The sequence below is a fragment of the Balaenoptera borealis genome, assembly GCF_965194805.1.
Source record: "Balaenoptera borealis genome assembly, chromosome: X".
NCBI classification, from domain to species: domain Eukaryota; kingdom Metazoa; phylum Chordata; class Mammalia; order Artiodactyla; family Balaenopteridae; genus Balaenoptera; species Balaenoptera borealis.
The window spans coordinates 31,927,775-31,953,390 of record NC_138881.1 but is presented as its reverse complement, the minus strand read 5'-3'; the positions used below and the strand labels follow the sequence as shown (position 1 = coordinate 31,953,390).

The following is a 25,616-nucleotide window of genomic DNA, read 5'->3' as shown; positions in this document are numbered from 1 at the left end:
TTATTCCAGATGACAAAATAAGATGGACAGTGTCACAATCTGTTTCACAAAACAACAAAGTTCTTGCTCTAAACATCATGATAGTAGTAAATGTATGACCAGTATCATTCATAAACCTTGATATTTTGAAACCAGTTACATTCATATTAAAAAATATGAGTAATACATACATCAAAAAAGAGAATAAACTTTCAAGTTATACATACAAAACAGGAACACATAGGCAAATATAGTCTTCCTTTCTGCCCCCGCCTCAGAACTAAATTCTACCAGCACTAACTGCCTCTTCCAACAATGCATGAAGAAAGTATCCCTGACTCCCCTAGGTGTGGGAGAAGCTGCTAGCCTTGGCACTAGAACTTGCAGTGGCTACAGAAGGAGAGACAGCCCTGCCTGAAATTCTGGCTCGGGCTCTCTCTCTTTCATCTTGCAAAGCCTCCTCATACTGAGATGGGAAAGAACTTGGGTCAGTCCCATGAACCTTGGCCAGAAACTCCAGGACCTTCATCTTGGTGGTTTCAGCGTGGGCTCTGGGGCCCCACAGGAACTCAAATTGCGCAGGATCAGTGTTGGCCACCTGCCGGTACTCCAGGTATTTTTCCTTCACGAATTCTTTGGTGATGAGCTCCCTGGGCTCCCTAAAGATGAAGTGCTTCCTCCCAGAATATAACCCGGTCACATTCAGAACTTCCCAGACTTCGTCTTCGGTAGCACGGTTGCCCTTCATGAAGATCACACTCAGGATAAGGATCAGGAGGCCGGTCTTGGGCACGCCTCTTTCAACATGCAGCATCCCATCATAGGTGAGGCCCAATTTGATGAAGAGGCCATAGTGGTGATTGGTGTGATCCACTTCCATCAGATCAAGGCCAAAGATCATCTCCATGCGCTCAGAGGCTCTCAGGAGGATCTCAGGAAAGTGGACTTCACACTCCTTGATGACAACCTTCAACATATCTGCCTTTGTTATTGGCTCTTTCATTTGATACTTGAACAGCAAGAAATTTACCAACATAGCTACTTGCTTATCTAGAGCATCTATGGGCACATTCTCGGGGTCTAGCACAGCCTGTGAGGTGCTCAGAGTATACTCTCTTTCTTGGCTATTGGATCCCTCATCCGATTTGGTGGGTGAGGTGGCTTTGATAGCAATGGAAGAGGAGCAGAAATTCTGAGGACCCTGAGGAGTGCTGGGTATACAAGCACCAGAAGCCTCCTTCAAATCGCCAGGCATTAGAGGATGGGAGGAGAGGTGGGTCTCCTCCAGAGCCTTGGAGACCTGTGTAACCTCCAGACCCTGGGACTCACTGAAGGCCTGATGGCATTGATCATATGAGTATTGAGGACGCAGCTGAGACATGATGACTCTTGTGGGTAGCAGTACGTGGACAGGACGGTGGGCAATGAGATTCACCACCTAAGATAAACAGGGCATATGTGAGCGGCTTCAGCTGGTAAACTTAACTGTGGCGGCTCTTCCTGAGACCCAGAGGAGGAAGGGAGGGGTGGCCTCTGCCAGCTTCACTCCCTGGACCTCTCAGGGCTGTGGAGCCCCCTCTGCCATGGGTTGGTTAGCCCCACAATCCTCACATACGCTTCTCAAATTAGATCCTCGTTGGTAAGGTGCCCGCCGCCATCTATTGCCTGAGGCCCCCCTCCAATCAAGGCCGCATCTCCGTGAGACCCCCAAAATGGAAGTGAGGAGAACCTCATGACAGGACATCCACAGCTGACAACAGGGATGAACACTGTGCACACCTGCCGTCCTGGGGTCTGAGGATCCCTAAGGCTTCACTCGGGGTCCTCACCAGGACTCCTGCAGGGCCTGAGATGCCTTCCTTTGGTGACAGGACACCACCTGTCCCAGACTAAGGCCTCCCCTCCCTCAGACTCCAATGGCCGAGGTCATTAGCACCACTTCCGGCCGCTCTTGCCCGGGGCCTCCCAAGGCCGACCTCCCGGCCGAGGCTCAGTCAGTCGCTACTATTGTGGGGGAGGGTCCCCTCAGGTCTCACTCAGGGGCCTTTGCTTGAAGACTCGTAGGTCGGGGACCCTGAGCCCCACGCACAAAGGCCACCACCTCAATTAGATGGCCGAACAGGACGTGTGTGGTAGGTCAGCCTGAACCTGCCCGCGCCTCCCGGGGTTGGGGTGGGGCTCTCATCAGGTGGGCGTCCTCCTTTCTGGGGCCGGCGGTCCCCTCAGTCCTCATTTAGAGTCTCACCTGACACCGAGCGGCACCTGGGGCTCCTCGCGCTGCTGACTGGAGTCTGCGCCTCAGACTAAAGCCCTCGCAGCCCTGCGCTCTGGAGGCGGAAGTCAGGGGGCGTGACATCCGGTAAGGCCTGCCTGGGACCGCCCGGGGTCACCAGTAGGGGCGGCGCACTGCGCACGCAGCGCTCAGTTTCAGAAGGGAGGTGCTTGCTGGTCCGGCTCCCAGCCCTCACTTTGGCTGCCGCGCTCTAGCTGCCTCCCTCTGTTGAGCTGAGGTCTTGACCCTCATGCCAAGGTCCTCTTGCCACTGAGAACCCTGAAGAGTAACTGAGGGCGTGTCTCAGCCAGACAGCCTTGCCCGACCTTTAGGGTGAAAAGCAGCCGCTAGCCCGTCTTCGTGTGCCCCCCCCTTTATTCTTTGGTGTTGCCCTTCCTCTGTTTTCATTACAAAGGGTTCTCTTTTTCGGCTCCTTTTTCATGACTTAAGGCTTCCTGGGAAATGCCAGATCCCAGCAAAGCCTTGATGAGTTCACTTACTACAATCCTTGCAGTGCTTGGAATGGGTCATGTTCCAGCCTCAATGGAAAATGGGGAAGTTGGAGCACAAGACAGGCAGGGGCTAGGACAGGGGGGTGGGCTGTCAGAGAAAAGTCATAGCCATCTATTCCTGCTTTCACCAGGCAGACTTAGCCACTTTCATAGGTTATCCACTACAAAGTTTATTTTGTACATGGAGCAACTGAGACGAATGATTTTGAAAGCCCCTGTTTTATGAGGTTGTTCCACACCTGTAATATGCAGTAATCATATGCAGATGATGAATGTTATCTATTTGCATTTTTATACTTCTGGTTTATTTTTCTATTCTTATCTCTGTGGCTTTGTTTTCTAGTCCAGTTTAAAACAGTGGCTTAAATATTCTTTTCTTGAGTCTCCTCATCTATTTGGTTTTTGTATCAAGGGGAGCCTGCTTGTTAAAATGTGTGGAGTAATTTCAAATATTTTTGTGTGGTTTGGAAAAGTTTACAGAACATGCTGATTAGTTTTCCCTGATTATATGGTGCAAGTAGCCTCTAAGCCTGATGTGATCTGTGTGGCTTTGGCCTAGTGTTTCAGTTTGTGATTGCTGATTTCAATGTTCTATTATTAATGGGCCTCCTTTGCAGTATATGTTTTGCTGAAAAACAGCATTTCTCTTCATTTCTCTTGGGTATTCAAAGTTAAAGGCATGATATTTATAATAAATAATTTTACATAGAAATTCTCTGACATTTAGTGTAGTACACAAAACAGTACTATGAACCCTGTTTCCCTGACACTCATCATAACCATCATCAATAGTTATAAGTAGAAGTCTGATCATATCAGTATTTTTTTGGTCAATGTGTTTGTTTTTTTGGCAAGAGCACTCCACAGGTGATACTTTATACTTCCATTAGGAGATATATAATGTCTATGTGTCTTCCTTTTTTGTGATCTTCACATTCTGATAATTATGACCATTCTCCATTCTCCATTATGGGCTAGCATGGTAATTTTCTCATTCTACCATATCTTTAAATTATTAACAGAAATTTTCTATAGGCAGAAACCTTTCCTTGTTGCCACATTTTGCTGAGGTATTGTTTTAAAATACTGTTAGTGTTCTCTTAAAATACTTAACTCTCTGCACCTATATTTCATACACTATTTTTAACTATTATTACTTATTTCTGTTTCTTTTGTAATTGGTAATACTTATAAATTATTGGTCATATAGATCTTACATAACAGAAGAAACAACATACAAAATCTTCACATGTTCTATCAAGTAAAGAGCTGGCAACATTGGTCATCGAGCACATCAATAAATCTGGAGGAGATAGAATGAAAAGTCTGGGGACATCTATCAGGTCAGTAACATAAGCATGTGAGATGACATGAGTTGGACAGAAGAAGAAATGCCAGCTCTTTCTCCCCATGTTCCACAGGTAGTTTTTCTTCTTGGGCCTTTACTTTCAAAATGTGACAACTGGGACTTGGGAGAATGCTGCATTGGGAGAATGCTATCTGAGCCAATGATATGTTCATTTCACCTCCCACTACATCATCCCCCATGCTGACTTGTGTTGCTCTGCACCTCCAAGAATTATATGCTCTGTACTGTACTGTTCCAGAGAAGAGACACCAGGGAATAGCCTGTTGATTACAGACACACTGAGAACCAAGAGGTCATTATTGACCTAGATGCAGTGCCACGCCAGGGGGTCCAGATATGATGGGAATAGAATCCCACCTGTTTTCCACCAGGATGAGTGTTCCTTCTGGAAGTTAGGAATTTGGGGGACTGGGCCTCTCTCCTTTATTTTCCAAGTGAAAGTGTCCTGCAGATTCTGCTGTTTAGCACAGAGACCCCCTTATAGAGGCCCCTGACTGGGCTTTGGAGTATTTTAATGTGAAAGGCACAGGTCTCTCCACTTGCTGACGTTAAGGAGAGTCTGATTTAAGAGAGGGCAGGACTCAGGAACCCTGAGCTAATTCCAAAATGGGCAGGCAGCTCTTAGTGAACCCAGAGGGAGGGACTCTTCATCCATAAAGTAAATTATCACCACTCCTGACAGGCCAGGTCCTGAAAGTGCCTAAATGAGAAACTTCCACCATCTAAATGGTATTCTGGGTTCCTGGTTTGAGAGTTTAGTCTGACAGTCAATGCTGAAATGTCAAAGGGGACTCCAAGAAATAATTCCACAGAGTCCTAAGCTGAGGGGAACTTGAAGAGGAAGGACACCATCTAGATCATCGTCAATCATGATAATTACTAGCCCAGAGCAAGGCACACACCCATCTCTACTCCACACACTTCATTCCAGCTCCCTTCACCCTTGAGATCAAGGAACAATCCTACTTACTCAAACATTATATGAATCTATTTCTGCTCGTCATGAGATAACCACTTCAGGTTTGAAACATGAAATATAGGAATGAAGAAAGACAAAAAAGAAGAGTTTATATCCAGAAGAATAGCATACACTATTCTTCATGCATTGGTTCTGTTTTGCTGCGTAACAAATTACCACAAACATACCAGTTAAAAAAACACACACAATTTAATTCTCTCATGGTTTTTGTGTATCAGGAGTCCAAGCATAGCTCAACTGCCTTCTCTGATTCAGGGTTTCTCCTAGTTGACATTAAGGTATTTACTGAGCTCTGCTCTAATCTGAAGGCTTGACTAGAGAAAAATCCAGTATCAAGCTCACTCAGTTAGTTTGTTGGCAGAATTCATTTCCTCTTGTCTGAAGAACTAAGAGCTTAATTAAAAAAAAAAAAAAAAAAAAAAAAAAGAAAAAAAAAAAAAAAAACTCTTGTAAAATCAGTTTAAACGGTTAAAAGTAGCCTGTAGTTCCAGGCCGGTGACCCTCTCCATAGGAAGTTCTCAACATAGCAGATTTCTTCTTCAGTGCCAGCAGGAAAGTGAGAGCAAGTCTTTAGCAAAACAGAGTCATATATGGTGTCTGTAATCAAATGAATGATGTCCCATCTTTTTTGGCATCAAATGTAATGTAATCATGGGTGTGACATATCAGTTTTCCATATTCTGTTGGTTACAATCAAGTCCCAGGCCTTGCCCATACTCAAGAGGAGTAGTATACAGAAGCATGAATACCAAATGGTCAAGATCATGGTAACTACTTTAGACTCTGTCTACCACAATTTATCTCTGAACTCTATGAACCAAGTCTCTTCCTCATCCAAAATACATTAATATTCTCCCAAGATCCCCCCAAATCTGAATCTACTACAACAGCAATTTAAAATCCAAATCTCATCACCTAAAATACGCTCCTATGAAGATGAGGCTCTTGGGGAACATACAGTTAAGTATACCAACTGGGGCACAATACTTCTCTCTCTGTGGACCTTTGAAATAAAAGAAACAAATTATCAGGCCCCAACACACCCTATATATAATAGTGGGACAGGGAAAGGACAGCAACTATAGACATTCTTATTCAAAACAGGAAAAGTGGAAGGTATAAACACTCCCTGGCCCATAGCATTGTGAAAGCCTGTTGGGCATATATTGTGAATTCCTTGATTAGATTTTAAGGCCTTCAGATAAATTTCCAAATGCCACTCTCTGGGTTCTAGGTTTCTCCTTGAAGTCATCCTTCATTTGTTATGGAAGGGAATATGTGTTTATAACTGATTATGCAATGCAATTACTTTGCAAACTGTCCTCAAATGTATTGAGACAGGGGCCAAACTCCTACCTCTCTAGTGTATCCAGGATTCAAGACTAATTGCTGAGACCCATTTTGCATTCCAGGCTTTAGTCTCTCAACTGTGAGATACCATCTGAGGGACCTGTTATCTGTTGAACAATCCAACACCTTTGATTTGCCCACTCCGAAGCTAAATTTAAACTTCACTCTCACGAAGGACATGCAGCTTACTGAATGTGCAAAAGGCCATGCAATGGGACATTTATAGATGACTATTCTAACTTGAACTCATGCCTCCTAACTCCTTTTTAAAAATTGTCCCTCTGGTTTACCGTGCTACCTCACTTCTTCCAACTTCTACACACAAAAATCTGAGCAGCTCAAGCAATGGTACAGTGTCTCCCAAAGAGCAGATGCTCAATGTTTTAGAGATAAATGAACGAATGAGCTTGGTATCTAATTATTAAGATTTAATTTCTCCAATATTCTTTATAACTAAATATAAATAGATACCTTTGGTTTTACAAAATGACAGTAAAAAGCATTAGGAAAGACAAGAATTGACCAACATTTAATTTATTTGCATCAATTTCTTGGGGTAAATGATTTTACTACTGAGTTCTTTCAGATTTCCTAAGAAACATGGACTGCAATACCAGGTTACCCTCTTCTGGATTGCAAACATTGTTTTACAGTCACGAAACTCCTACTCAATCTTGATACAAAGCAGTAAATATTCAACCAAAATTATACATAAACATAGGTTCTAAAGCTATTTAAATATGTATAAAAAGAACAGCACTTGAAAAATAAATGAAAGAAGAAAGCAAGGCTATATGGGAAGTAGGGATGGAGAGAGAGAGGAGAAAAGGAAGAAAGGGAGGAAGTGTGAAAAGAAAGGAAGGAAGGAAGGAAAAACTCCCAAGTTACCACATAAATCAGGAATACAAAAATGATATAAAATTTTCCCTCCAGCCCTATACTGGACCTCAGCTACTTAGAATATTGACCTTAGTATTTAAACACTAAGTGAAAAGTCTGCCTCAGGAGAAGCTGTTGAACTTGGCCCTGTAATGTACACTGACCATGGCAGTAGAGCCAACCCTGGCTGCAATTTTGCCTTGGGATTTCCCCTCCTCATCTCTTAGAGCCTCTTCATATCAGGAAGGGAGTGCAGTGGGGACTATAACATGGGCCCTGGTGGAAAATACCAAGACTTTCATTGTGCTGGTTTCGGCATGGACTTTTGGAATCCACACGTATTCATAGCATGCAGATCACTGTTGAGAATCTTCCAGCGCATCAGGTATTTTCTTCCATCCATGAATCAGATGAGATTCATGGGCTCTTAGTAGAGAAGTGATTCCTCTCAACATATACCTTCATTACATTAATCTCTTCCCAGACTTCCTCCTCAGTGGCTCAGTTGTCCTTAGTAATCTAGTGGCCGGCCTTGGGCACGTCCTTGTCATTACTCAGTTTCCTATCAAAGGTAAGGTCCATTTTGCTAATAAGGGCATGGAAGCGCTCCATGGAGACAACTTTCTTCAAATCAGTGATAAAACCCAGTTCCATCTACTCAGAAGCTATCCTGATTTCAGGGAAGTGGTCCTGTTGTTGACATTCATTAGCATATGTGTCTTTGTGATGGGCGCTTTCATTTTATTAATGAGCAACAGAAACGACACTAAAAAAGTCACCTTGTTCGATACAGGGTCTGCACACAAGCACTTATTGTCAGGCAGGGCCCATGAAGTGCTTGAATTTTCCTTTTCTTGACTCTGTTAGCTCCTTTATTGCTTCTTGTGCATGATGCAGCTACAGCAGTAGTGATGGTGGATGGGGGCTCTCGGAGGGCCTTGGAGAATCACAGGTGTCCCCAAAACAGGTAAGTCTGGGGAATACCCTTGAAAAGATAAGAGCCAGAAGAGTGGGACTCTTCTTCAGCTACAGTGGTAGTCTGAAACCCGCCCCACCCCCCAAACTCTACATCTCACCTCAGCTATAGCAGCCTACAGCCTCTCCAGACTGAAAGCAGGAACAGATCTCTGCTCCTTGCTACCCAAGTTCTGGAGCACGTGGTCCTTTCAGATCTTTCTCATGGTGGTCTATATCTGTATTTGGAATTCCAGCTCTTTAATTAGTTTATTCTATTGATAATATTACCTTCCTGCCTGCTCTGAGACTTTTGCCCAACTCTTACACAAAATGGATCAGGATCTAAGCACAATGGAGGAGCTGCAGCACAAGGTAGGAGCCTTAGAATGGAGGATGGGCTGTTAGAGAAAAAACAGGCTGATCTATTCCTTCCATTTACCCTGTAGAATTAGCCTCTTGAGGACCTTCAGTTCTTAAAGATGTACTTACTATACGGAAGAATCTGATAGTTCAGGATTTTGTGAGCCCCTAAATTTTGGGCATTATCTTACATTGCATTGTCTAGTGTAGTGACTCTTTTTTTTTTTTTTTTTTTAACCATCCTTCATAATGAGAATATATATAAACTATTAAGAATGTCTAACAAGAGTTTGTGTGTGTGTGTATGTATACATATATTATCTGAGTTTCATAAAAAAACCACCCCAGCCTTATTGTGTGCGATTTACTCTGATATCCTCAATTCTATTCCTAGTCTATTCTTTACATTTTATTAAAATAAAAATAATAATAGGCCAGTTCTCACCCATTAAAGAGGCTTTAGGTGGTTATTGTACACTCCGGAGTCATACCGCCTCAAGCAACTCAAACTTTTATGCTTTACTGAAATGACCTTACTGATGGTTGATGGCAGCTGTGGTTTCAGGTGCCACCTCAGATTCCTGCAGTGAAGCAATAGAAATCCACTGAACCAAGCCACACTTGGAATAACTAAGGGGGAACTTTAAAATGTTCCCTCTACTCTATCTTGTCTTCTCTCTTCTCTTGTAGATTACAGACTCACCACAATGGCATAGCATGCCCAGTCCGTCCACTGTGAAAAGCTCTCACACCTGACTTTAATCCATAAAATCAAACCTATCTATATTAGACTTATTTTTTTTGAACTTTTGAATTTTATTTATTTTTTTATACAGCAGGCTCTTATTAGTTATCTATTTTATATATATCAGTGTATATATGTCAATCCCAATCTCCCAATTCATCCCACTATATTAGACTTAATCAAATTTAAAACATTTTTGCTCTGTGAAGGGCAATGATAAGAAAAAGAAATTACCACACAAAGACTGCGAGAAATATTTGCAAATCACATATCTGAGAAAGGGCTTGTTCCCTAGATAAAAAGAACTCTCTAAACTCAACAGTAATAGACAGAGTTCGGTTAGAAAATTGGCATAAAACTTGAATACATGCTTACCAAAGAGGATTTATGGCTGCCAAATAAGGAGATGAGAATACATTAAACATCATCACACTCAAAGAAAATGTAAATTTAAACTGCTATGAGATGCCACTACGTATCTATTAGAATGGCTAAAAAAGACAATACTAAAAATACCAAGTCCTGGTAAGGTTGTGGAGCTATCAGATCTCTCATACACTGATTTGGGAATGCAAAATGAGCTAGGCTCTTTGGAAAACCATTTGGATGTTTCTGATAAAACTAACTTATTACTTAAGTTTGAAAAGGCCCCTTCTGGATATTTTCATGGAGAAATGAAAACTTACACTCACACAAAAAAAACAGCATCTGAATTTTTATAGAAGCTTTGTTTGTAATAGCCAAAAAGCGGAAGCAAGCCAAACAACCTACGATGAGGAATTGATAAAAGACTGATTCATATTACACCACAATAAAAAAGAAGGGGACAAGCATACATATTACAATGGGAATCAATCTTCAGAAATAATGCTGAATGAAAAAAGCTAATCTTACAGGTCAACCTTATCTACTCTATAATTTCATTTACATAAAATTCTCAAAAGGCTAAAATTATATAGGTATATGTGTGTGTGTGTGTTTGCCACAGTCTTTCATATTCCAATTTTAATTTTAATGTGTTTGGAATGCTGGTTTACTCTTTCATGACATTTGTGTGCTGCAATAATTTAGATCTTACTTATGACTTTTACAACTTCTAGTATGCTGAAGATGGAGTAACTGGGACTGGATTTTCCCACTTGTCTGAAACAATTTTAAAAAATAGATAAAATACACGACAACACTATTCAATATACTGGACATCAGACCATGAAAACAGTGATCCCTGAGACATGGGAAAGAATGGATCTGAGCCTATAATTACCCCAGCTTGCTGCCTGGAGCTCAAGTGGAGCCTGTGGTATCTCTGAGTTGATAAGATGAAGCTGAGAGTGGTGAGAGGACGATGCAGCTAGAGCTCCTAAGAAAGAGTACCAGAGAGGAGAGAGCTGCACAGAGAAAGAACTGTGGAGCCCACACAGGGCAGGGAGTACTTCCTGTCAAAGTGATAAACCCTTATCATTTATGGGGCATCAGGGAGAGTACTCAGAAGTGAGGTGAGGTAAGCCATGGTTCATGCTGTTCTAGTCCCAACTAACAAAGCTGGAAAGCAAGAACTGACAAGATTATTTTGTTTCTAAGTAACTTAATATTCATTACAAAACAGAGCTTAAGAATATTGATATATTGAAATTAAAAAAAACAAAACTGTGCATTTGTTCTGGACAAGTGTAAACAAGGCAAAATCACAATTTCACAAGGTCTGGCATCCAACCACATATTGCCAGGCATGCAAAGAAGCAGGAATATATAACCAATAATTAGGAAAAAATTAAGCAATCAAAACTGAACTGGAAATGATACACGTGATAAAATGCATAGACAAGGACATTGAAAGTTATCGTAACTATATTTCATATGCCCAATAAACAACATAAAAATTAAGTGGGTTGGAGACACAGAAGATACGAGAAGATTCAGAATGAATGTGAAGAGGTAAAGCTACTGTGTCTGAGATAAAAGTATACATTGGTTTGGATACTGAAACAATAAAAAGGATCAGTGAACCCACGTATGTGAAAAACAGCACAACATATTTTTATGGTATATCTATGTATGAAAAAACAACTAGAATGAGCTTTAAATTAATATATTTCAGATGTTAAATGTGTTTACCTTTGAGGAAGGAACAGAATTTTTGAGTTGTAAAGGGAGAAAATTGTTAGAATTTCTTGCAACAAGAATGTATTTACAGTTACATTAGTAATTAAAATATTAAATAAGCCTAACACCAGGAAGAGTAGCTGTGTTTTAGCCAGAAAAAGTGTCTGCTAAATGATATAACAGACAAAATTTGAAATATAAAGCGCTTAATACAATAAAAGTTTATTCTGCCATGTGAATTGGTAGACATTCTGTACTAAGAGTGAAGAGAAGAGACTAATTCAATGGGTGTTAATGAGCGGGTTACCACTGTGGGCAGTTGGGGCTTATTCCCATTGTGGACCTCTGGAATAATTCACCTCAGAGTTATTCCAACCAAAGGGCAAGGAAGATGGGTTATTTTTCCACCAATTTCCATCCATCATTGGTTGAGGACTGCTCCTACAGGCTTTAACTGCAACTTCTGGACTGAGGCCTGTGAGGACTGAGCACGCTCCTGAGAACAGAGAAAGCCCTCAAGGAGAAAGGAGAAGTTTTTCATGAAGCCACTGACCTACAGGGAAGATTTAAATGTGAAGGGACATGGCAGGGCATGGATGACATCTGCTACAGATCAGAATTGGAAAGAACTTTGAGAAAACATGTCCCTAAAAGAGAATGATGGTATGCTGGCACAATGTGGCCAGGAAAAATTTCCAAGCTTCTAAGGATCAAAATAGTTTCTACCTTTGCTATTTTACATCTGAGGGGATGTGGATACTGGTTGATGAATCTCTTAACCCAGAAGTGGCTTCTGATTTATAACATATGAAAATCTTCCTATTTATGTTTTTTATATGAATCAAATTATTTTGGATTTTAAGAAAAAAATTTTATTTTATCAATACATCTTCAAAAATAGAACCATCTTTTCCATGAATTCCACTATTATGATGGATTTCTTTATGGACTTGTAAGGGAGGGGGCTGGCATTGTGCATTCCTTTGGGTTTTTGCTCACGAACATTTCATGAGTTGGAAAATGTACACTTAAGAAGGTCGTTGGCTTTCACTTTCAGATTCCATATCATTAGGAAATGAATATTTTCAGGGAAAAGGAAATAGTGTATAACATAAAGCTTTTGACAGAAACTTTATACTTGAACTTGTACATTTCTATTTTTGTATACTATGAAAAAGCTAGTGATTCTTTGTCTTTGATAACATTAATAATTACTGTTGAGTTGTTTAAATTTCCTATTCTAAACATTTCATTTTATTTGAATTTCCTATTCTAAAGGTTTTTATTTCAATCTGTTCATGCACGAGAAAAATCAGGCATTTTTTCCCTAGATTTCTACTAATAAAACAACACATTTTGATCAAACAATTCTTTCTCCTGATTTGCTCTAATGAGATTGCCACAACCCAAATACTTCTCTGAGAATGAAAGTAATCAGTGAACAAAGATGATAAAATGTACCTGGAGCCCTTTTTTGCCAAGAGAAAATTATATTCTAAAATTATATTTATACTTGAGTAGGATGGAATAAAAATAGCAATATTCTGACAATCTTTGAGAGTAACTCTTTGTTTGCCCCATAGCCAGCTGAGAGTCTTGGGGTTTTGATTAGACACAGTATGAATTTCAACTATGATCCACTGCCAATGTGTTTTAGTATATAATATAAAATTATAATATGGAATACGTATATAGCAGCACGTCATATATAATATGTGCTATATAATGTATAATTAATGTGTAAAATGTAATTAATTTGTGATAAAATATAGTACATATATAAAACATATTATAAACACACACAAACCCTCAATTTGTCTTACAAAGGATTTAACATACTTAATATTCTTGCAGGAGTGACTGATTTTCTTGACACATAAACTTCAGTGCATTTGAAAACAAAGTTGCCATCTTTAAAATTTGATTTGTTTAATGCTGCTCACAGTAGTGAATTAAAATCATATCCATTTAGTTTCATTGTCATGATACTTGTCTGGTTGATATGCTTGACTTTTTTTTCTAGTTTTCTGGAGAATTTCCTTACATGGAATTAAGCCTTAGGACACTTTTTTCTCATTTGTTGTTATATATTGATTACTTACGTATATTGGCAATAAATGGAAAGATAAGTGCAATAGTGAAATTTGTATTATGCTTTTATACTGTATCCTACCTTAGGGTTGAGAAGGTTTTTATAACTATGCTCTGATTTCATTAAGATTAGAAAAATGGAAACCTTCAGAGAAAAGTGACATTGCTTGAAAGGAGAAGACCAGCATAGATAAGTGAAACAAAGGATAGCCTGCCTAACTAGCTCCAGGGCCTTAAAGAAACAGGAAAGCTCTCCATGGATAAACAGCAGGGTAACAAAAAAGTCTTCAGTAGAGCAAGATAATTTTTTATAGTTATGTTGTCCAGCTGTTACACCTTCTACCCTTTTTAGCAACATGCTCCGCTCCCTCTGGCAAATTCCATGTTCGTTAAAGGAAAGGGATCATTATTCAGTAATCTGAGACATTCAGATAGTCCGTTGTAGACTTAGACTTGAAGAAAACTGGAAAGTGAACAAAGCACTTTTTATGACCAAATTTATATGCTTCATTCTCTATTATCCAAGATTTAACATATTTCAGCTCAGCAGCTTAGCTGGGCTTAACAAATATGCATGTTTCTGAGTGCTTCAGGATGGTGAATAACAATTACTTAAATGGAGGAGGCTTATTGGCTTCTTGCCATAAATTCTTTGACAGTTTCTTTGCTTAGTATGGAATTAGATAACACAAAATATAAAAAACTATCAAGGAGGAAGAACTTCATTTGAGTACCTCTGGATACATACTGGATATAAATTATGTATTAGTTAAGATATATTTGCAGGAAAGAATACATACACTCATGTCTGCAGAGACTGGACATCCTGTGAGTGGTCTAGAAGTGAGACTTGAAGACAGAGTTTCTCCTTAAAAAAAATAATAGCACACTTTAATAAAAATAGATTAAATTGTTCTTGTCTCCTGCTCTCAGTTGGATTAAACCAGCGTTTTAAATTATTTATGTGCTATCCTCAAAAATATAGTTTGCATAGACATAAGAGGGAAAACAAGAATCTGGAGTGGAGGAAAAGTAAAATCTCCTAAGATATTATGGTGAAGATAAAATAGGACAGTGGCGGGGTGGGGGAGATCAATGCCAAAGTCACTGGGAAATTGTAGAAAGGGTTTATCTTATAGGTGTTGGAGGATCCTTTGGGGCCACAGTCCAATTAGAAAATTGTATAACAAAGATCAGTCCAGGGGGCAGAAATTTCTGAATGCAGTGCTAAAATGCTGAAAATCAACGATTCATTCATTCATTTATTATTTATTCTTTCATTCAATTAATGTTGGTGAGTTCTTCTATGTGCCGGAGTCTGTGTTTGGCACTAGACATGCCAAAATGTATAATGAGGACAAATGGTGGGAGTCAGAAATTGTGTCTGAGAAAACAGCAATTGCCAAGATTTTGCTGCACAGATGGGAGATTAAAAAAAAAGTCAGACATATTGAACTTTAAGCACTTTCAAGAAACTAAACTATATAATTATGATAGGTTAATCCAGGGGCAATAAAGGTAGGCAATGATTCTCCATATTCTCTCTAGGGAAAGAAGGAACTAAGAACTGAAGATGGCAAACTGAGTGATGTGCATCCTGCAATTAGGAAGAAGAATACGAAGAAACTCAAGAGTGTGACTATGAAAAAAGATATTTGGTGAGGAAGGAAATGTTGTTTGGAGTTTTCAAAAACCCCTTTTAGTGTACCTATTTAATAACATTTTCTGTTTTTCCTCTTCGAGAGAAACATGTTTTCTTTATGTTATCTGACTACATTTAACTATATGCTTAATTTTAAACACAGGGCAATATCATCGCATGGTGAATTTCATGACACCGTAAACTTTTTCTTTAAAATGAAACGCACACACTGAAGCAAAATTTGAGTATGGCGCTCATGTTCAGTGTTTCCTGTACTACTCTAGTTGGATGAAACTGCATACAGGCAAATATACTCATGAATTTTGGTTAAAGGTAAATTGTTTAATTAACAGTAATTATGTGCAAAAAAACGACATACTTAAAATAACATTCCACAGTACGTATAACATTTTGCTCAACAAAAGCAGATAAAATAATAATTTTCAAATTAACAGATCATTAATCTTGACCTTATGAGAGAACAAAGCAATTTATTTTGAAGATAGTTAAACCTAATATGTGAAACCTAATAAAGTTGAAATATTAGTAATGTAACTGTTCTCCTTTTAAATTTGGGTCAAGTTTATAATGTAATGAGAGAGCAAACAAGCAGAATATTAACTTCATAAAAGCTAACAGCAGGATGTTTCCTTTTGCTTGGCAGACAGTAAAGCAGAACAGAAGCAGGAAAAGGTTCATACCCGAGCACCATCACTTACTATCCCTGGGACAAGTCAGTTTTCTCATATGGGGACAGGGATTGTTCAATGAAGAACATGTGATGATATACTTAATGCACTTAAGCCAGTGTCTGGACCATGATAAATGCTAATTCAATGTTATTATTGCTGTTGCTGCTGTTATTATTACTAATTCATCAGAGTAAAAAGAAAACACCATATAAAAAAGGATCCTATGCTGTATTTGATTTATCACAAAGATTTCAAAGCACTGACCTTGGAGTCAAATACTAGTTATATAATTTGAAACAATTTACTTGCCCTCTCTCAGCCTCAGTTTCACAGGTTACTTTTCCCCCAGGCATCAGTGGTTGAGCTGACTTAGAATATTCCAATAGTAATGCAATTTTTTTATCTTATGTTAACTAAAGAAATATAACAAATGCTTCTCAGGGATGCTCATGCTCCAGTAAACTATATTACTATATTTCTAAATAGAGAGTTCAAGTGCCAAACTCTACCGAGTTTCTTCCGGCCAGCCAATATTACAGCTGGTCTTAAGTAGGTATATCAGTGTTACCAAAACGTCTTTGTATAAATCTACTTCTCCAACAAGCTTCAAGAGATCTTAAAATGTCCATGTTTCCTTTGGATTAAAGCACTGATGGCTTCAGAGGAAAGCAAGTTGGTTAGGTGAGTAATGCAATAAACAAACATATAATCTTGAAAGAGCCTTAGGGACTGAGATCAAAGGCTGGTCAAAGTTAATAGAGGCAAACTTGTAATGTGAGAAACACACATCTAGCAGCAATTCCGGGTGAGTGCTGTCTCTTCATCCCCACTTGCCTGAATATTTGTTAAAGTCCAAATATTGTTTTTATGCACCAGAATAAGTGGCCAAGAGTCCTTTAGAGTACTGTTCTGTTGAAGCTCCCTAGAGAAAGGCAAGTGCCATATAAGTGATAAATGTTAAGAATCCATAAGATGATGAATCTCTTTTAGTTAGACTATTAGGGAAAGACTATCTAAAAAAGCTACCATCATAACTGAGACTTAGAGAATGAGTAGTACATTTATACGTAAACTTGGATGTGGCTATAAATTCAGGGAAGGTGGACGACAAAGCAAATTCTCAGAATATGGAGTTTTCCAAATTAACTGGGACACTGAGCCTTTGGGAAACTTGGGGAGTTGGGGCTGTAAAGGTAGGCTTGTGTCAGTGATTTTTTGCATCATTCAACGAGTAGTGAGGAGTCATGGGAAATTTTTATGTGGAAGTATAACATAAAAATAGTTTTCCAAAAAGTTAATATAGCAGTCTAACATTAGAGAGAAACTATTCTGAGTTTATGGAATCGATGTGGTAGATGTTTTCAGTAGTCTAGCCATGAAGTCACAAAGTCATGGACAAGAGTGGTGAGGATAGATACGGACAAATAGGGGCAGAGGCAAATAAATAAATAGATAGATAGATAGATAGATAGATAGATAGATAGATAGATAGATAGAAGTATATTTGGTAGGACTTGTATGCCAGGCCAGCCTACAAACACTAATCCAGTTATAAAGACTCTCAAAATGATTACTTAAACCAAGTTTGTTTTACTTTCACATAAGTTAAATAATTCAAAGGACATAAACTGGATTGAGGATACAAATATGAGTATAAATATTTCCTCAAGGTTTTCAGAGTTTCTCAGAGGTCCACCAGCTTGGGGGTTAATGCAACCCATGCTGAGAGAGATCAGGTCTAGTCTGTGGAAACGTATGTGTGTATGAAGGGAACTTATGATTCTTTAAACCAACTGTCCAGAGTTGAGGCCAGGTAAACATTCACATACAAAATCTTGCATATCTGTAATTACTACAGAAAATAGGTAGCAAAACCATTTCTTCAACATGATGAGAAGAGATGAAACTTGGGAACTAAAGGGCTTAGGGAAAGATGTGAAGAGCCCTTTGGAAAATGCCATGTTAGGGCAATATGAGATTGATAAAATACAGCTAAGCAGGAGTAAAAAGGGCAGTTAGAGCAACCCAAATTTTAGGGCTAACCCCTATTTGTGACTTCCTTACCATTTGGTAGGAATTATGAAAAAATCAATGGGAGGGTAAGGTCAGCCTAGACTAGATAAGTTCCATGGTATCAACGAAACAGATCAAATAAGTAGGAGATTTAAGGGCAGTTTTAGAATAGCTGGCCATGAGATCCATGTTAATTATCAAGGTGACTGTCAGAAATTTTTATTACTACATTATCTTGAATTTCCAAGGATGATGGCAAGAGACAAGTCAAGGAAAACCTTGATTCTGGGCTTGGATTTTGTGTTTTAAAAAAAAATGAGTGATAGAGAAGTAAACACATGATAAAGAAAGGGATAATCTCAGGTTATGAATTTCTAAAATCTTTGATGAATGACAGTGGAAGAATAATGGTCTGAAATTATCTATGAAGGTCCTTCCATATCCTGTTTGCCTTCTTTTGAGTCTGGAAGGGTAGAAAACAGATTAAATTTTGGAGATGACTGAGGAAATGTTTGAGGAAATAGCAATTCAAGCTTAAGTGGGAAGATATGGGTGACTCGGAACAAAGTTACATGGCGTATTGAGCAGGATGAGCAGGAAGATACCAGAGAACTGAGGAACTGAACTGGGTAAGAATGGGAGAACCAAAGATTGTTTGAGGGCAGAGTCCACACCTGGTATAAAAGGTGTAGAGAACCAGAGCAAAGAAAGAAGTGCAAAGATAGCAGACTGAATCTAAATACTATTATCAAGTAGAAAGGAAATTCTTAAAAGGCATAAACTTGGCATAAAGTTGGAGCTCTGCTTGACTCCATGATTCACTGCCACTGCAACAAAACATACTGTGATGGAAGAGTCCACTGGCTCATTCCTCAGCTTCTAGTGTGCTTGACATCAAACGTCACCACAGCAACAGTCATTAGCATCTTCTGAAATCTTCCCATCACTTTTAAGAATTTTGCTTTACAAAGTCCATTAAGAATTCATCATAGATTATAGTAAACCTATTCCAAATATTTCAATGAAGTAGTATATTTCACCATTTTGCATATAATCTGGGATATAAAATTAATTAAATTAACCCATGTTTTGGGAGGAGATCAAGATGGTGAAGTAGAAGGGCATGAATCTCACCTCCTCCTACAAATACATCAAAAATATATCTACGCGTTGAACAATTCTTACAGAATACTTACTGAAAGCTGGCAGAGGATTTCATACAACCAAAGCTGCAAGAAAGATCCCCATGTAACTGGGTAGGACAAAATAAAAAAAGAAAGAATTGGGACGGGACCTGTGCCCCTGGGAAGGAGCTGTGAAAGAGGAAAGGTCCCCTCACCCTGGGAACCTCCTTCACTGGCTGGGAGGTCTGCAGGGATAGTTAGGGAGCTTCAGAGGCTTAAGAGGACAGTGTGAGAGGTGGCTTCTGGCCAGGCAGTGTACAAAGAGGCCAGTACAGACAGTCCTTGCCACATTGCCACACTTCCCAGACCAAAACACATGCCTGGGTGCTGAAACTCAGGCTTCATTGGAAGCCTGTTCGTGTTCAAAGTAGCTGGGTGCTGAAACTCAGGCTTCATTGGACAAACCTGGGGAGAGGACTCAGTTTGGCTGCATGGAGACAGACTGAAGGGCTGGGAGTGTGGTCTGGGCTGAAACTGAGGGTACAAGAGGACACAGCATGGGTCTGTCACAGAAGCCCAATTATCAACGCGTGAAGGGAGGGGCATGGATCTACCACAGCAGTCTCACTGTCAGCATTCTCACACCAGGGCATGGCTCTGACAGAAGCGGGTTTTGGGAGTGCACATGTGGAAATGGGGCTGAAATATGAGCCAACTACCAGTGCTCCCCTGGTGGGTTCAGGGGCGTGGTTTCAGTGGGTTTTCCCGCCAGCAGACTTTGGGAGTGTACACATACCTGAGGACGTCAGAGCCAATTACCAGCACTCCCACAGCAACAGTGGACTTTGTGGGTGCACACACCAGGTGGCAGGTGATATCACAGAGTCACACGTCCCTGTGGACAGCTCCTGTGGAGGAATATGCGGCAGCTCCTTTCTCAGTGGGAGTGCTCCAGTCCTGCTTACTTCAACTGTAGGTTAGAACTGGATCTGGGGCTTCTACTTCAAGAACTGGGGAGCAGATCCTGTCCCCAACAGGGCTGTGACAACCACAGAGCAAAGAGGAGGCTCCACCAAATATCCAGTGCAGGTTCTGATAACCACAACAATAAACACACCCCCTATCAAGGGGACAATGGCCAGCACATGATAAGGAAAGACATGGGAGGCATCCATACCAAAAACAGTCCTCACACCAAATATTTCAGACTCACACAGTCTACATAGGGATGCTCCCACATAAAAGCAGCCCTTCAAGACCACAGTAGGGAGTTCCCTGGTGGTTTAGTGGTTAGGATTCAACACTTTCACTGCTGTGGCCCGGGTTCAATCCCTGGTGGGGGAACTGAGATCCCGTAAGCTGCGTGTGGTGCGGCCAAAAAAAAAAAAAAGACCACAGTAGATAAATATTTCTCCTCACTTCATAGAGTCAAAGAAATCTAAGTTAAATTAAAAAGCAGAGTAACTATTCCCAATTAAAAGACTAAGAGAAATACCCTGAAAGAACAAAAAATCAAATAGACCTCTCCAGTCTACCACATGCTGAGTTCAAAATGGAGGTAATAAAAATGCTAAGGAATTAGAAAAGATTATCAATGGAAATGCAGATCACTGGAACAAGGAACTAGAAGCTATAAAGAGGAGCCAATCAAAATTAGACAACTCAATTGCTGAGATAAAAACCTAGCTAAAGGCAATGAATAGCAAACTAAATAATGAAGAAGAATGGATAACTCATCTGGAAGATAGAATAATGAAAATCACCCAATCAGAAGAGAAGACAGAAAGACTTAAAAAAAAAAAAAAAAGAAAAAAAAGGAAAGCAACATACAACACCTATGGAATAATATTAAGTGTGCCAATCTACACATAATAGGGATCCCAGAAGGAGTAGAAAGAGAAAAGGGGATCAAAAATGTACTTGAAGAAATTATGGCTGAAAAATTCCCAAACCTGAAAAGGAAACAGATACCCAGGTATGAGAAGCACAGAGGGTCCCAAACAATATGAACCCGAACAGACCCACACCAAGACATATCATAATTAAAATGGCAAAAGTTAAAGATAAAGAGAGGATTCTGAAGATGGCAAGAGAAAAAGAGTCAGTTACGAGGGAACCCCTTACGGCTATCAGCTGATTTCTCTACAGAAACTCTGCAGCCTGGAAGGGAGTGGCATGACATATTCAAATTCCTGAAAGACAAAAAACTGCAACCCAGAAAATTCTGCCCAGCAAGATTATCATTTAGAATAGAAGGAGAAACTAAGAATTTCTCAGATAAGCAAAAACTAAAAGAATACAGCAATACTAAACCTATCCTAAAAGAATATTGACAGGTCTTCTCTAAATGGAAAAGAAGCAAGAATCTATAGGAAAGGGAAAATCACAATAGTAAAGGCAAATATATAAAAGGACTGAAGATCACTTAAATAAGCCAGCACATATATTAAGAAAACAATAAAAACAATTCGGTGAAAGTGATTATACCTACAATGAACAGCAAAAAGATAAACATGAAGATGTAAAATAGGACAGCAAAATCACAAAATGCAGGGGAGGAGAGTAAGAAAAATGTAGATCTTTTAGAATGTGCTTGAGGTTATATGACTACCAGTCTAAAACAAGTAGACATAGTAATGGGTCAACATACTTGAAAACCAGGGTAACCTCAAATCAAAAACATACAACAAAGAGGCAAAAATCAAAAAGAAAGGAATTCAAGAATAGTACAAAAGAAAACCATCAAACCACAAAAGGAAAAACAAAAAGAAGAAAGGAACAAAGAAGAAACACAAAATCAACTGGAAAACAAAGTTTAAAATGGCAGTAAATACATACTTATCAATAATTACTTTAAATGTCAATGGACTAAATGCTCCGATCAAAAGACACAGAGTGGCAGATTGGATAATAAAACAAGAACCTACAATAGGCTGCCTACAAAAGATCCACTTTACTGTGAAAGACACACATAGATTGAAAGTGAGAGGATGAAGAAAGATATTTAATGCAAGTGGAAATGACAAGAAAGCAGGGGTAGCAATACTAATATCTGACAAAACAGACTTCAAAATAAAGGCCATAAAGAAAGACGAAGAAGGACACTATATAATGATGAAAGTATCAATACAAGCAGAGGATATTACACTGATTAACATATATGCATCCAATATAGGAGCACCTAAATATATAAAACAAATACTAACAAACATAAAGGGAGAAATTTATGGGAATACAGTAATAGTAGGAGACTTTAAGACCCCAGTGACATCAATGGACAGACCTTCAAGACAGAAAATCAATGAGGCAACAGAGATCCTAAATGACACAACAGAACAGGTAGACTTAATTGATATCTACAGGACAGTATATCCCCCCCAAAACAGAATACACATTCTTTTCAAGTGCATATGGAGCATTCTCTGGGAGACACCACCTACCAGGACACAAAACAAGCCTCAACAAATTTAAGAGGATAGAAATTATTTCAGGCAACTTTTCTGACCACAGCAGTATTAAACTAGAAATTGACCACAGAAAGAGAAACAAGAAGAAAACAATTACATGGAGACTAAACAACATGCTACTAAAAAAAAACCAATTGGTCAAAGAGGAAATCAAAAAACACCTCAAGACAAATGACAATGAAAACAAAACAAAACAAAATCTATGGGATGCAGCATAAGCAGTCCTAAGATGGAAGTTCATAGCAATACAGGCCTTCCTCAGAAAACAAGAAAAATCTCAAGTAAGCAACCTAACCTACCACCTAAAAGAATTAGAAAAAGAAGAACAAACTAAACCTAAAATCAGCAGAAGGAAGGAAATAATAAAGATCAAAGAGGATATAAATAAAAGAGATTTAAAAATAGAAAAAAAAAATCAATAAAACTAAGAGCTGGTTTTTTGAAAGAATAAACAAAATCAACACACCTCTGGCCATGCTCACCAAAAAGAAGAGAGGACCCAAATAAACAAAATAAGAAATGAAAAAAGAGAAAGAACAACCGATACCACAGACATACAAAAAAATCATAAGAGAATACTATGAACAATTATATGCCAACAAAATGGACAACCTACAGGAAATGAACGAGTTTCTAGGAACATACAACCTGCCAAAATTTAGTCAAGAAGAAACAGATAATTTGAACAGACAGGTCACTAGAAGTGAGATAAAATCTGTCTGGGGAAAAAAAAACCTCCCTGCAAACAAAAGTCCAGGACTAGATGGCTTCACTGTGGAATCCTACCAAACATACAAAGAAGAACTTATACCGATCCTTCTCAAACTCTTCCAAAAGACTGAAGAGTAGGGAACACTGCCAAAGTCATTCCATGAAGCCACCACCACCCTGATACCAAAATCAGACAAAGACACTACCAAAAGAGAAAATTACAGGCCAATATCTTTGATGAATATAGATGCAATTATTACAATATCTGGTAATAACCTATAATGGAAAAGAATCTAAAAAACAATATAGGGGACTTCCCTGGCAGTCCAGTTGTTAAGACTCTGTGCTTCCAACGCAGGTGACATGGGTTTGATCCCTGGTTGGGGAACTAAGATCCCACATGCCGCAAGGTGTGGCCAAAATAAATAAATAAAAATTTAAAACAATATATATATATAAAACTGAATTGCTGTGCTGTACACCTGAAACTAACACAATATTGTAAATCAACTATCCTTCAATAAAAAAAAAAATTTTTAAAAAGCAAAACTCAAAACTCAGGGTTCATCAAGTGACTCCAGGGAAACTGCTCTTTCATTTGGTTTTCTGCCTCAGAAGATTTTTTACTTAGTAAATAGTACAATGTATTTTTTAAATTACAAAGAGATATTTTATCCAATGTTTTAATTAAAAATAAAATAAAATAAAATGAAGGAATATTTTATAAGAAGAAACAAAAAATTAACCTATATTTCAATTTTAATCTTGATCATCCAATGACAGCTGTGCAATTTAACTATTCTTTTGTAATGAGCAACAGGTCCCTCAGAATTGGCATGATTATTTTTAGACAAAACATAGTGAACGAACTTCAGTATCCTACTGTACATAAGGCAGCAAGGTCTACTACTTAGGAGAAGAAACATAAGAGGCATCATGAACTGTGGAACATTATTGAATTAGGAGTGTTTATGACAACCTTGAAAGAAACTCCTGGGCTAGGAGTTATTGAAATAAATAGAGGAATTAAATAAGTGGATTTGATATGCTTTTCCTTTGTATAACCTTGTTTGTATTGGTCTTACCAGCAATTGTGAGGCTATACATTTCAAGACATATTTACAGTAAGCAAATATGTGCTCTTTTAACATAATTGTATGAAAGATTTTCGAAGGAATTTAGGGAACTAAAGGCGAATCAGGGCCCAACGCAAAGTGAGGGTGGATTAGGATAAATGCTGGTGGTTACATAAGAGGTTTTACAGGCTTCATCATTTTGAAAAACATTTGCAAAACATGTTTATGATAGCTGTGCCCAGAGTTTTCCCTCAGAGTTGAATTAATGTTGCCATTATGCTCTGGAAAAAGAGAGCTAGTCAAGGAAGGGCTAATTCCATTTTTATTGATGTTACTATTGGAAGACTTGTACATGTTTTTAAACACCGTAAGTGTAATTCTTTTTGAACAGCTGTTAGCTAATCTGAAATAATATGAGGAAAATTACAATATAAAAATTTCACACATTTGTGAAATTTTCCCTATTCATGCTGGTCAAAGATATGCATCAGCTTGTGTGTGTGTGTGTGTGTGTGTGTGTGTGTGTGAGCAGTCTTTAAAAAAAAGTGCTAATTTTCAGTTCCGTTCTTAAGTATACAACAGTTATTTACTGAGGGCCTATAATTAGGAAATCCTTGATAAGCATAGCAGTAGCATATGCATGCATATTTCATAGCATAGCATAAACAAGGCTGGCATTCAAGCATTATGCTCTGCTTGTTAAAATATCGTAACAGTGGCTTTTACTACAGTATAACCCTTGGCCCTCTAACTACTTTGTCCCCTCCCCCAGAGCCCCCTGCATCTCCCAATAATTCAGTGACAGCTAAGGAGTTAACACATAGTGTGTCAGGGAGTCTCAGGACTTTGATCAGCATCCTTTCAGATTGGTAAGAACTCGAATCTATGTTTGTTAATTATTTCAAATATTAGCAATGGATACAAAGATAGATATGATATGGCTCCTGCCTCCCAGGAATTCATATCTGGTGGTGGAAACAGACATCCATAAATCTTGTCAATACAAAGTACACTCCAATAGACTGGAAATTTCAACATGATGCTGTGGAGCATGGTGGAAAGAGATTAATCACAACAGCGGGGGGCTGAGAGGGCTTCTTAGGAGATACTGGGTTTTATCTGGACCTTGAATGATGAGCCAATATGGGTGAAGGATGGCATTGTAGCAGATGAAACAACCTTACTGTAGAATAAGACAATTTCTATTACAATTACAGAGAAGACAATTTCTGTAAATAATGACTAGAAGGGTACGTCTGGAGTGTGTGTGTGGTAGCGAATGCAGAGTGACATAC

The 25,616-nt window shown here is 38.9% G+C and overlaps 1 protein-coding gene and 1 long non-coding RNA gene across 2 annotated transcripts in view; one reads left to right on the top strand and one right to left on the bottom strand.

The window, feature by feature from the left end:
- Window positions 1-321: 321 nt before the first annotated feature.
- The window catches only part of LOC309621123 (melanoma-associated antigen B16-like), a 42,439-nt gene continuing 17,144 nt past the window's right edge, over window positions 322-25,616 (bottom strand). Inside the window, exon 2 of the mRNA XM_082378233.1 lies at window positions 322-1,417. Within this exon, the coding sequence (XP_082234359.1) occupies window positions 323-1,360 (1,038 nt within the window). The 5' untranslated portion in view covers window positions 1,361-1,417 and the 3' untranslated portion in view covers window position 322. The remainder of the gene's footprint in view (window positions 1,418-25,616) is intronic.
- On the top strand, window positions 17,409-23,780 carry LOC309621220. Its single transcript, XR_014239834.1, has 2 exons — window positions 17,409-19,465; window positions 19,517-23,780. It is a non-coding gene; the product is annotated as an uncharacterized lncRNA (long non-coding RNA).